We start from the raw sequence: 12,949 nt of genomic DNA on the forward strand, positions 1-12,949 counted from the left end.
TGTATTGGAGTGTTACTTCTTTTTTTTTTTTTCTATTTGTCTGTCTGATACAAGAAATTTGGAAGAAAGGACACTCAATAATGTTTTATTGAATCAGAAACATACTCTCTCCTGCATCTTGGTACCTCCTTATTCCTTTTAATCTTTTCTTGAATAGTGAGATAACCCAATTTGGAGAAAAGCCCTTTATTGCTGTTTAATCACTCCTGTTCCCAGGCCACTAGAGCTCATCATGTCTGACCCTAGCTAATTTTTTTAGGCCCTCTGAACAGAATGTATATATAGGGAGGAGTCTGTGGCCCTGTGGAAAGACAATTGATGAGATTGGAGGGAGAGGTGGTATTTGTGAATCTTTCTAAGTATTATGCAAAAACTCATGTGCATATCTCTAGGGAGAGGGTCCATTGCATTATTAGTATCTCAGAGGAATCCATGACCTAAAAAAGGTTAAAAAACAATACTGCATTAGCATTTTTGATCATGTGGCTTCCACCCCAACAGGAAAATTTCTCCTCGATCTGCTCTTATTTCCCACTGTACTTGAAGCCCTTTAGTCCCTCACAGTCTAAGTGGTGGGTGGGGGAGAATGATACCGAGAAAAAATTAGGTATGGTAGCAGGAGTTGTTTTAAATTGCAAAGAATCTGAAGGACAGGAAAGAGGACTGGTGCCAGACAGACTGGCATTCTAGTCTCTGCCAACTTACCAGCTGTGGCCTTGATCAAGTTACTTAGCTGCTCTCTGCCTCAGTTTCTTCTGTAAAGTGAAGAAAAGTTACGATTTAAAAGTCAATTATGTAAAGTATGTGCATGCATACAAGAAGGTGACACTGTTATTAGTGAGAAGTCTTATCCGTGGCTTCAGACAGTCCCTAACTGAGTTCTGTGTATCTTTGGGCTGAGCCTGTTTTTTAAGACTGGTAAGACAGGTCGGGCAACAGGTCTCTCCAATGATTTAATTGTACAAATTGAGTTGGAAATCTATTTCCAGAAACTTTAGAGCCAAAATAACCTTTTCACTGTCAATTCCCCTTTCTGTATATCTCTTAGTACTCCCCTCAAGCCTCCTTGATTCCTGGTAAAAGCTCAAGTTAAGGTTAGGAGAGCAGAAAGGGAGGGGAAATGATCTTCCAAAATTAAAGATGATCTTCAGTTGTACTTTGAATAAGGTGTAGCTCAACTTTATGATCTCTAGAGGGCAGTGTGGATGCGTTTGCCACAGGTTTACAGCCAGCCAATGCCAAGTTTTCAGCCCCGAACCAAATGATAAAAGGGTTATAGCAAACGATTTCTATTGTGCCCTTTACTCTGAGATTATGAGCGATTATAATCCTCCTACTTTTGGGTGTTAAATGTCATTGCTCTTGTTAAATGACGATTTTTTTAAAAGTGAATTTAAGCAAAATAAAAAAGATGGCTGTTCGGTGTTGTTTCCATAATTTGGGGAGAAATTCGACTAGTCCAAGGAATCTCTAAGTCTGAACTACTACTTAGGCTTCATTTCTGCTCTCATTCCTAAATATATGGGAGTTGAGCGCTTGACCTTGTTTTTTTCTAAAAGATAAACAGAGCTGTTTGTAGTTGCAACACAGATGTTTGTCAAAAACGGTAGAGGCGGAGCTCACCCCTGGGAGAGCGGGCTGGATCCTGAGGCTGCCGCCATTGTACGCACCTTGTGTCTCAGCTATAGGTGCGGGGCAAGGGCATCTCAAAGTTTCCCACCTCTCAGCCCAACCTTGAGTTCTTGTCACCTTCCACTTCCCGGTTCCGGACATCAGTGAGGGTCCCCTTCTTTATCCAGCGTGGGTGGAAACAAAAATTTAGCCTGTCCTAGCTCCGAGCCCTCGTGGCGCCCCGCCTGCCTCGGCCTTGAGGAGGCGGGGACAGCAGCTTGGAGGCGGCCCGCGGCCCTCCAATGGCTGGGGGACCAGTCGAGGGGCGAGAGTGGTCCTTTACTATGGCCCAACGTCACGGCGCTGGCCCCGCCCCTTAGCCAGCCGTCGCCAGGACGCTGGACGAGTAAGGCAGTCGCTGCGCGGACGCCGAACCGGGTAAGGGCTGGGTCGGGGAGAGGGAAGAGAAGGGTGGATAACCCGGGCAACAGCGGGGCTTTGGTGCTCCGAATCTCAAGGTTGACAAACTGCCAGTATCCGCGTCCACTCCCGCTGCCGGGAGGGTTCCTGGGTGGGGCACGGGATGTGGCTACAAGACACTCGTCCCAGCTGCTGGGCAGTGGCATGGGACTGGGTGCTTGCGCCCAGTGCTGGACACGTCCTCTTACCTAAAGTCCCCCTGGGGGGTGAAGGGGCATCACCTGCACAAAGGCATGGCATCTGTTTTGTTGCAGGAGGCTGCCTCCCAAACCTGGGACCTTGGGCTGACCGAGTTCCCTGCAAGTCAGCCCTACCTGCACCGCTCCTGTCAGGTTCAAGTGGGCTACTGGGATTGAGGGCAGGTGGAAGGGAGACTGAGGGTCCCATGGCCCAGGAGTAAAATGTAGACTCCTCTGCTCCTACTCCTATCTCCCTCGACTGTTTCTCTGCCTGCCCCGCACTTTAGCATCTTATCCGCAACTGGGACTCTTCCCACCCCTCCCCATTCGGGCCCTCCCCAGGGGCATCAAGGATATGCTCAGTGTTGGGAGAAAGACACTGTTGCAGGGTGGAGACCAGAAAAATGACCTTTTGCCTTCTCTAGCTCATCCTCTGGCACCCTGGCTATTAACTCCTCATTTGCTGAGCTCACTGGAAGGGCATAGACAAGGTATGGGTGGAGACCCCAGGTTAGAATCCAGTCCCCAGCTCGGTTCAGTTGTTTTTTTCTTTTTTTTTTTTTTTAGGGTGGATGGGGGAGAGGCGGGGACTGAAAGGCCTTCAAAAACAATGGTATTACTTGTTTACTCACCACAGCAGCTCTGCTAGGTAGATCTCATTTCATAGATGAGGATGCAAGTTCAGAGAGGCTTGGTATCTTGCCCAGGGAACATGGCTGGTTAATGGCAGAGCCAGTTTCCCAAACCCAAAGCAGCCTGACTCCAGAATCTCAACCCATTAGGCTGCCACTACCTTTTTCACCTTTTGTCCCTCTTTAAGTCAGTCTGCCCCTCAGCTGTCCTCTGCTGACTTCAGAAATAATAAACTGGCCAACTGGACAATAGACATTTGGCTTCTACCTTTTAGGCCCTTGACCCCAGACATTGTTCTCTGTAGTGGACAAAGTAGAGAGTGGAGCATGGGAGACAGGTGATTCCAGAAGACTCGTCCCCCGCTCCATTCCCTTCCATCCTGTCAACACAGTCTGTCTCTGAGTGCTCCAGGTTTTCTCTAAGAAATCATTTGGATCCCTATTCCCATCCTTTGGCCTCATTACCACAGAAAAAGTCTCCCCATTTGCCCAGCGAGCTCCTTGCTGACCTCTGTGTCTTCCTCCCACCCATTCCCTCAAGCTGTCCCTAATATCATCCCCTCCCAGGAGTCTTTATCTTGATTCCTAAATCTTCCTCCTACAGTTCTGCCACAATGCTGCTGCTGCACAGAGCTGTGGTCTCAGCATTCCGACACGCCTGCAGGTAAGCCATCCCATCCTAGGGTTTATCTCCTAGCTCACATCTCCCACTCCCAGTCTCTATGATGTCTTATCTTATGTGCCAGTTGAGATAGTGGCCTGAAAGGAAAGGGAAAGCCAGATCCCACCTGTCTCACCCTTTTCTTGAGAAACTAAGTTCCAACTGAAGGAACTAATGGCCAACCAGGAGAGGTATACCTCAGGCCTTCAATGGCCCTTTCATATGATCAGGAGAGGTGTGCTAAGAAGACCTCACTCTCTTCCAGATTCAAGTCCACCTCCTCAAAGCTCTGCATTCAGGCCTGCTCTACGAATGATTCATTTCAGCCCCAGTGCCCCAGCCTTACCTTTTCTGGTAATAACTCCAGCACCAGGGGATGGAGAGTCATGGGGACCCTGCTAGGCCTTGGTGCAGTATTGGCCTATCATGACCACCGGTGCAAGGTAAGTTGGGAAAGGACTTCACTGTCAGAACAAGGTGGCCCTAGTGAGCTCCCCTAGTGGCAACCTGGGCTGTTGCCACAGAGCCCACAGTGACACTGTCTTCATGCACAGTAGAGATGGAATCTGCTGCCTCCATTTCCCAGTGGCCGTGACTTTGTGGGTTGGGTCAGGGTGAGCTAGAGTGATTTCTTCTTAATTTCTGTTCCCTTTTGCCTCATCCCTGCCCTGCCTGCAGGCTGCTCAGGAGTTACCACGCATATACACAAGGGAGGAAGTAAGATCCCACAGCAGCCCTGAGACTAGGATCTGGGTGACTCTGGGCTCTGAGGTCTTTGATGTCACAGAATTTGTGGACCTACACCCAGGGGGGCCATCCAAGCTGATGCTGGCAGCTGGGGGTCCCCTAGAGCCCTTCTGGGCCCTCTACGCTGTTCACAACCAGTCCCATGTGCGTGAGATACTGGCTCAGTACAAGATCGGGGAGCTGAGCCCTGAAGACAAGGCGCCCTCCACCTTGAAGACCTCTGACCCTTATGCTGATGATCCTATACGTCACCCAGCCCTGAAGGTCAATAGCCAGCGCCCCTTTAATGCAGAGCCCCCCCCTGAGCTGCTGACGGAAAACTATATCACACCCAACCCTATCTTCTTCACCCGGAACCATCTGCCTGTACCTAACCTGGACCCAGACACCTATCGCCTCCATGTAGAAGGGCCACCTGGAGGTCAGTCACTGTCCCTATCCCTGGATGACTTGTACCAGTTCCCGAAGCATGAGATCACAGTCACCCTGCAGTGTGCTGGCAACCGGCGCTCTGAGATGACTCAGGTCAAAGAAGTAAGAGGTCTGGAGTGGAGTATTGGGGCCATTAGCACTGCACGCTGGGCTGGGGCACGGCTCTGTGATGTGTTAGCCCAGGCTGGTCACCAACTCTGTGAAACTGAGGCCCATGTCTGCTTTGAGGGACTGGACTCAGATCCCACAGGGACTGCCTACGGAGCATCCATCCCTCTGGCTCGGGCCATGGACCCTGAAGCTGAAGTCTTGTTGGCATATGAGATGAATGGGCAGCCTCTGCCTCGTGACCATGGCTTCCCTGTGCGTGTGGTGGTTCCTGGTGTGGTGGGTGCCCGCCATGTCAAATGGCTGGGCAAAGTGAGTGTGGCATCAGAGGAAAGTTACAGCCACTGGCAGCGGCGGGATTACAAAGGCTTCTCTCCATCTGTGGACTGGGACACTGTAGATTTTGACTCAGCTCCATCTATTCAAGAACTTCCTGTCCAGTCAGCCATCACAGAGCCCAAGGACGGGGCGACGGTAGAGTCAGGGGAGGTGACTATCAAGGGCTATGCATGGAGTGGTGGTGGAAGGGCTGTGATCAGGGTGGATGTGTCTCTGGATGGGGGCCTAACGTGGCAGGTGGCTAAGCTGGATGGAGAGGAACAGTGCCCACGAAAGGCCTGGGCCTGGCGGCTATGGGAGCTGCAAGCTCCTGTGCCAGCTGGGCAAAAGGAATTGAACATTGTTTGTAAGGCTATAGATGACAGCTACAATGTGCAGCCAGACACCATGGCTCCAATCTGGAACCTGCGAGGCGTGCTCAGCAATGCCTGGCACCGTATCCATGTCCATGTGCGTGCCAACCCATGAGAAGATGAGATGGAACCATCTACTCCCCAGAACCACCTTCTCAACCCGTTTCCACTTCTGTCCTTTGGCCTTATTACCACAGAAAAACCTTTCCCTCCATCTCTCCACTTCTTGGATCACAACCCTGTATTATGCCTTCCTAAGCCACACACAGGTACACACACTGCACATTTCCACCCAGGCACCCGCCCTCCTCTGACACTATGTTACAAACCCCTCCAGGCCAGCCACTCACCCTGTGCCAGGAAGTGAGAGCTGCTGAAGCAAGGGGCTACAAGTGGGAAAAGTGATTCCGGAGACAGCACTATTTTCCAACTCCACTGCATTCTAATGCCTGTCACCACCGAGGCCTTCTTTTGCTTTTCTTCTTCGATTCTTCAGAGAAGGTGTGTGGATATATGTAAGAAAATTGTGTATGCAACTTTCAACTGCCTCTCTGGGTTACCAGGGTTTGTGAGGGGCACAGTCCTCTCCCTTTACAGTTCCACTTTTCTAAATACACTAATAAAGTATTTGTTTAAGTCTACAATTCTGAAAAAAGAAAAAAAAGATGATTTTTGGGACCTCTTGAGGCTGGGGAGTGAGAATGTTGCAGGAGGGAGGTGCAGTGGTACTGGGACGAGTAATGAGAGAATCCAAAACAAAAGGTCCGGGGAGGAGAGAAAGGAAGCAGATGCAAGGAAGTCAAGAAGTGGGGCTTCCTTCTCTGAGGTCAGCATCTGCAACGCTGCTGAGGTGAATGACCTCAGGCTACCCCTCAAGGGATAAAAAAAATTGGCATCTTAAAGCCCCTCCCCTCACAACTCCTACACCCTTGGCAGGAAAGGCAAAGAATGCTAAGAGGTTAAACAATATTGTTTTTGGAGGGGCAGGGGGAAAACTTGGCCCTAGGGACAGATGTGCCAGGGAACGTGTGCCTAGTTTGCAAATTAGATGCAGATGAACGGGCAGTCATTCATTGAGTTACCTTCGGCACGCGACCGCGCCTTTCGGACTTGAAGCTTTCGGTGCTCGGCTACTCTCCCCTAGCGCTTTTCCCTTCTTTCCCCAGCAGTCTCCCGGCTTGCGGGCGCTCGGTGTTCGGCCGCGGCGCCTGTCGCCTGGTAGTAGGACCGGAAGTTGTTCGGGGGAGGGGGGACGGCTGTAATGGGGGGGTTGTGGGGGGGGGCCGGTCCCTCCTCAGGTGAAGCCGCTGATGAAGATGGAGCCACCGCCGCTGAACGCCCGGGCCCCGGCTTCGGCCCGGTTGCCGCCGCCTGAGTGACTCCACTCCCCCCGCACTGGGCCGCCCGGGCCAGAGTGGGGGACCCCCGCCGCCCCGCCCCCCTCTCCCCCAATACCGTCCCCTCTCCCTCACCCCCCCAGCCTGCGCGCGCGCGGAGCTGCCTCAGGTGAGTGAGGGGCGGGGCTTGAGCGAAGCGCGGGGGCGGGGCCTCGGTCGCCAGGGGCGGGGCCTGAGGGGCTTGGGCGTGAAGCGAGGGGAGACGTGTGCGGGGGGGCACGCGGGAAGAGGGTCGCCGGGTGGGCTGCGGCCCGAGGGGAGGAAGCTGGCCCGAGGGAGCTTGGCGCAAGGCCCCAGGATTGAGGGGGAGGCAGCAGGGACGTAGGGGTCCTAAAAAGGCGGGAGATGGGTCAAGGCAGAGGACTGAGGACAAGGCAGGGGCTGGCGTGCGCGAAGCTCCCCTACGGAGTACGGCTGGGTTAGGACAGAGGGACAGCAAGGAGAAAGGAGAAGCAGAGGGTACCTGGGCAAAAAAGCGAGGGACCTGGGGGTTTGGTCGAGGAGGTTGGAGAGAAAGACGTGGGCCTAGGTGGGAAGATCTGAGAGGCAATGAGCAGAGTGGGAGAAACATGTGGTAGAGAAGAAACTTAGGGTGGAGTGAAAAGTGCTATCTGGGGTACTGTGTAGGGTTAGAAGTCTAGGGAATCTGAGAAGCAAGGCTGGGAAGGAACAGATTCACTGCACATGAACCCTAAGAAGGAAAGGTAGCAGAGGAAGCCGTGGGGCAGACATTCGGAGGGAGCGAGGCTTGGGAAGCAGATCTGAACTACAACAGCCCTCCATGTACCTCCTCCTACAGCCCCATCCCCAGTATTTTCCTCCCCCTTGTCTGCTAGACTTGTAGATTCTCACTTTTTAAATTTTGGGGCTTTTGTGTAATTGTTTTTTTAATTACGACTGGTCCTGTCTGGTGACAGTGGAATGTTTAATGGAACATGGACCTTTAGAACTGAGATGTTTAGGAAATGATGTACCCCATTTTCCCCTTCCAAGGTCCAGAATTTACTAACTCTCCTTCCAGGAAGATCTGATGCATTACCAACCACATGTGTCAAGCTTTGCGTACCTTCTTTTGCCTCAATCTGTTCTCTCATAAGCGAAGCTGTCTACTGTTGTGACTCTTATGGACTCCCACTGACATGTTTGATAGCTCCAGCTGTGCCCTAATCTTCCTGGCCTGAGCCCTCAAAGCATCAGTGGTGAGCTTGACGTGTTCCTGACTCACACACATGTCAGCTTCAGGCCTCCCATCATCATGGCCAAGCAGAAGACAGCTGAAGCCTGGCTGTCTCCCCTTACTGTTACTTGTTCGCTTTGCTTGGGTGAAGGTACATGTTCATATCCTTGAGAAGCATTAAAAACAGGTATTTGACTACTAGAATATTTCCACTTAAGATAACTCGGATTCTGAGGACAAGATCACATAAAAGGCCAAATCAGACAATCTTTGAAAGTGTAGCATCTTGTTTGGTAGAGGTATGTAAAATACCTCGCCAGGAATCCCTCATCTCCTCGTGGGTCTGCCATTAAGACAGTGAATCTTGCTTTGTGGTTTGCAGGGGACTTCAGCCTTCTGCACTAGCAGCCTGAAGCCAGAGAATCCAGACAGCTCCCTGGGTCATGAGAACAGTCAGAAGAGTGTCTCCTGAGATAAAAATAAAGTCTTAAAAGAAGAAAATAGCCTTACCATTGGGAAGCAGGAGAGGCCTCACTGGAGTTTCTGGGGTGGGCCCGAGGGTGGTTGCAGCTGCTCTCAATTTGGCAGCTTGAGAATTATATATTGCCCTAGTCAATAGATGCTGATGTCTCAAGCACAAAACCTAATGTCTTTGTTGCCCACTGAGTGCAGTTAGTTAGATCACTTGTAGCTTCTGGACAATCCCCTTCCTCTCTTGTAGGTTAAGGGTAAAGCATGTTTCAGGACTTGGTTCAGAAATAAGTCCTGACTTTTTTCCCAGTGAAACGCAACTGAAAGTTTCTTCTTTATTTCCTCTTAGTTTAAATCTGTAGCTGGTACCTCCCAGCATGAGAGGAACATTATCCCATCTTTTACCCTACCCGCCCCCAGCAGCCATAAGGAATTATTTTATCCTAAACTAGCCATCACTCTTCCCTCAACACATACACAAAATAGCCAAGGACAAATTAAGTTATTGCTGGGCAGATATTTCTAGCCTCATTTCACTCTGTAGTAACAAATAAGAGCGTGGGACCCTGCAGGTGTAGAAAATGCCACAGGCAGGGAGACTCCCTTTCTTCGTTGGTCTCTTGACCCTGCTGCGGAATGCTCTGAATTCCAAGCTATTTGATTTGCCTCCTCTTCTCAGAAGAGTTGTGGACGCCGTATTGGAAACAGAGAGACACATTCAAGGTTTATCTGATGAAAGCATCTAAGGAAGGGTAGTGGTGATATGAACAGCCTGGTACCCCCCTTGGAGTAGCATCAACCTTGTAGACTCTGCTGGAATACATATGTTGGCATAATCCTTGAGCCAAGGAGCCTTGTTTCTAAAAGAAATTTAGTGAGTATCTAAATTGGCTTTTTCCACAGGCCCATAATCTCTGAAAAGAGGCATGGGAGGGAGAGAATTATTTCTTTTTGCATCCATAAACCTGTGTTCTAGTTCAAGGATTTAAGTCACTAAGATGCAAACCAGAAAGCTGTTCATTTCTTCACTGAAGAAAGAAGGCAAATGGGGTGGCCCCAAACCTTCCAACTATAGCAAGATTTAACTTTGTGCTATAGTGGAAAGAACCCCAGACTGGTAACCTGGGTTCTGTTTGTCCTACTGTTGCTAACCAGGTGGGTGACTGTGGGCTTAGTATCATCTTCTGTTAAAAACTAAGAGGTGGGAGGGGCCAGCCCAGTGGTCCAGTGGTTCAGTTTGTGGCTCCGCTTCGGCGGCCCCGGGTTCCCAGGTTCGGATCCTGGGTTCAGGGACAATCTTCTTCAAGCAAAGAGAGCAAGATTGGCAACAGATGTTAACTCAGGGACAATCTTCCCCACCAAAAAAAGAAAAAGAGAGAGAGATGGGAAATCATCTCTCAAGTACATTCTAACTTCAAGATTCCCCCGGGCCTAGGCACACCTGCCCCAGGCCCTCCACATGAAGAGAGGCCTGCTAAACTGGAATGTCAGAGCAAGATTCCTTGTTCCCAGAGGAGCCTAAAAACGTCTTTCTGACCGTAAACAACAGTGAGCTCTTTTGATCAGCATGCATTGGGGTTCTGACCAGGACTGCCACCAAAGGCAATTGTTCCTGTCTCTTCCACCTTTTTGCCACCTACCCTAGTCAGGATAGTTAATTGAGACTTCCATGTAATTTCAAGCTTCATTTAATAGAGCTAGCCCTGTTTGGGCATCTTTAGCTTCAAAACTGATTATTATAAAATACAGATTGAACTCCCTTGCTCTACTTTCCCCACCCCTGCCCAAACATACAGCTGAACAGCAGTGACTTCGTGGGGCCTTTCTATAAACACAGCACTTTATACTCAAGGGTATACCCAAAAAACCCAGAAAGTATCATCTCATGCACCTCACACCTAGTGATTTAACCTGTTTAGTTTGGCCCTTTCCTTAGTTCCTTAAGTCCTGAAGTGAGACATGGGAAGGGTAGGATTGTTTCTCCTCCCACCCATAAACCTTAGCGTTCTCTCTCTTCCGCAGTCTACATGAGGAAGACAGGGAAGCACAAAGAACAAGAGAAAAGATGCATCCATCTGAGATCTAAGAGGAGACAATGAGATATTTTCCCACTGCCCAGGTGTTGTGTTTTCAGCTCTTACCCCTTTTTATTTTAGATACTTGCTAGGATGACCTGGGAATTCGTCCCTTCTGCACTGTTCCCCAAGCACTTGGATAACGAAGCTGAGGTATCTTCATCTGTGTTATATGTAGACAGGTCACCATCTACACCTGGTGTAAAAATGAGTCAGATCTTTCTGCTATAAAGACAGACACATGAGCTGAGAAAAGGTTGGTGGGCTTCCTGCAGAGAGCACTAGGTTGACCCTAAAGATCATTTCAGAGCTGCAAACTGCTTGATCTCAAGGTCTGTTTCCGGGAAAGGGTCATGAAGCCAGGTTGCAGACAATGCTCAATTGCACCTCTTCCCTCAACTCTTCACCTTCCCCCTCCCCAATTACACAAAGCCCTGAGAGCACACAGAGCAGGCTATGTGATGCCAACATGTTTTCCTCAGATTTCATTCAGTTCAGGAAGGCACAGACAGGAGAGGATGATGCTGCAGCTTTAGTCCATATGTAGTACCTGAACTGCTCACTCCCAGGCACGTAGGAACTTCTGTCTTATTAATAATCACTGGTCTCCTCCTCAGATCCCAAGGCCAAAGAGAGACCAGAGAAAAAAAATCCACTTCTCTTCTGTTGCAGTTCAGGAATAATAACCAAAAGGACAGCATGGATCCTTGCCACTCTCTCCACCTCCACTCTCTCTCCCAACAGTATCCTCCTCACTCTCTTTCCATCCACTAGGCCATATGGAGTATGTTTTAAATTCCAATTTTGGAGTGTCACTGGATCAAACAGGATTCCTTGGAGGATCTGAAGAGCTTGAATTACTTGTGATGTCCATCTTAACTCAGGCTTTCAGAGCTACTACACAGAGAAAACTTGACTTTCTGACATTTTTGTCACTGATAGTTAGAGCTGTGGGAGTGTTCTTATGGAGATGGGGAGAAGGAGGTGGTAGCTGATACCTGACCTGCCCTTGGAAGTCAGACCTTGGATTGGTCCTCGCCTGCTGCTTATCAGGAAGTGGGGTGGGAAATCTTCTGTCTAAAAGGGATGCCCATTCCTGCCCATTCCTTTTCAAATGTAATATTGTGTTGATGGGAGGAAGCCAAGGCTGGGGAGGGCTCTTCTTAGGATGCCAAGTGGATCCAAAAGAACAAGGAAGAAAAAATCTTTGTCTCTAGAGGTTACAATGACCAACCTTTCCTCCCTCCTTACAGAGACACTTCCTTCTGAACTGGAAGACTAGCTGTTTCTAGTTGCTTTGTATTCAGCTCACTGAAATGAATTTACAGTACATATGTACCTACCTCCATCACTGAATGCCTATGATTCTGTAAAGCCAGTTTCCTTCCAAGATCTTTGAGCCAAACCTGTCTTGTGTAACTAAATTCTCTCTCCTTATACCTCCTCCCCCTGGGGTGTGTCTCCAATTGGCACTGCGTAATTTGACCCATTTCCTCTAAAGAAACTAAGATCTGCCTGCCCGCCCGGCCAGGCAGGGGAGGAGGTGCTTTGAGGGGCAGGGAGTGGGAAGGTTGGGAGGGATGTGCCTGTGCTGCCTGGAGACTTGAGCAAACTGAATTCCATCTACTGATTTACTGCTGGCTCTCAGAATGCCAGGATTTGGAACAGCAGGATTTTGATCCCCTCTCACTTCCAGGGTTACCAACTTGGCATTTGGACCAGTTGGAGGCAGCTAAAGACTGATTTTGCCCAAGATGTGTCGTGGAGCACCTGTTAAGTGCAATTAAGAAGGAGAAGAGCTCAGTTTACTGCTAGGAACAAAGTCCAACTCAGAAAACAACTTTTCAGAACCTTCTGGAAATTGTTTTGGGGCCATTTGGGCAGGTGTCCAAGAATGAGATGTGTTTTCTGAGCCAGTGCTAGCTGAATGCTATGCTTCAGCAGCTCTGCTCACCTAGAGCTTGTCTAGCCCCTGGTTCACACACACATACACAATTGCATTACCATATTTCTCCCTGTAGAGCCTGCTCAACTTGTTCGTCCTTTTTTATTTTATTTTATTATTTTTAATGGTTTCATATCTCCATTTTTTTTAGTCTGGCTTGTTTTGTTTTTGTTTTTGTTTTTTGAGGAAGATTACCCTGAGCTAACATCTGCTGCCAATCCTCCGGGTTTTTTTTTTTGCTGAGGAAGACTGGCCCTGAGCTAACATCCATACCCATCTTCCTCCACTTTGTATGTGGGATGCCTACCACAACATGGCTTGCCAAGCGGTGCCATGTCCACA

General features: G+C 49.5%; 2 protein-coding genes and 1 long non-coding RNA gene across 15 annotated transcripts in view; 2 read left to right on the forward strand and 1 right to left on the reverse strand.

The window, feature by feature from the left end:
- Positions 1 to 69: 69 nt before the first annotated feature.
- LOC102151084 (uncharacterized) lies at positions 70 to 1,805 on the reverse strand. Of its 2 annotated transcripts, none has more exons than XR_290490.4 (3): positions 1,671 to 1,805; positions 706 to 755; positions 70 to 437 (listed from the first exon to the last, which is right to left on the reverse strand). It is a non-coding gene; the product is annotated as an uncharacterized lncRNA (long non-coding RNA). The 2 variants fall into 2 exon arrangements; XR_290489.4 differs by having other exon boundaries at positions 1,624 to 1,762.
- On the forward strand, positions 1,775 to 6,208 carry SUOX (sulfite oxidase). 10 transcript variants are annotated; one of them, XM_005611291.4, is made up of 6 exons: positions 1,775 to 2,049; positions 2,346 to 2,423; positions 2,696 to 2,761; positions 3,507 to 3,566; positions 3,829 to 4,006; positions 4,242 to 6,206. In XM_005611291.4, exons 4-6 carry the CDS (start codon positions 3,517 to 3,519, stop codon positions 5,655 to 5,657), a joined length of 1,644 nt encoding a protein of 547 aa, XP_005611348.1. In that variant the 5' UTR covers positions 1,775 to 2,049; positions 2,346 to 2,423; positions 2,696 to 2,761; positions 3,507 to 3,516; the 3' UTR covers positions 5,658 to 6,206. The 10 variants fall into 10 exon arrangements, with proteins under 10 accessions (XP_005611348.1, XP_005611349.1, XP_001491902.2 ...); XM_070271624.1 differs by lacking the exon at positions 2,696 to 2,761 and adding an exon at positions 2,838 to 2,883 and having other exon boundaries at positions 1,893 to 2,049; positions 2,346 to 2,418; XM_070271623.1 differs by lacking the exon at positions 2,696 to 2,761 and adding an exon at positions 2,838 to 2,883 and having other exon boundaries at positions 1,897 to 2,049.
- Positions 6,209 to 6,477: 269 nt separating this feature from the next.
- Positions 6,478 to 12,949, forward strand: part of IKZF4 (IKAROS family zinc finger 4) — a 32,486-nt gene continuing 26,014 nt past the window's right edge. Inside the window, exon 1 of one of the 3 annotated variants that reach the window (XM_014741006.3) lies at positions 6,478 to 7,048. The gene's annotated coding sequence lies outside the window, so the exon portion shown is untranslated. The remainder of the gene's footprint in view (positions 7,049 to 12,949) is intronic. The other 2 variants (XM_005611295.4, XM_070271620.1) reach the window with 2 other exon arrangements.

Source organism: Equus caballus, chromosome 6 (assembly GCF_041296265.1).
Source record: "Equus caballus isolate H_3958 breed thoroughbred chromosome 6, TB-T2T, whole genome shotgun sequence".
Classification (NCBI taxonomy): domain Eukaryota; kingdom Metazoa; phylum Chordata; class Mammalia; order Perissodactyla; family Equidae; genus Equus; species Equus caballus.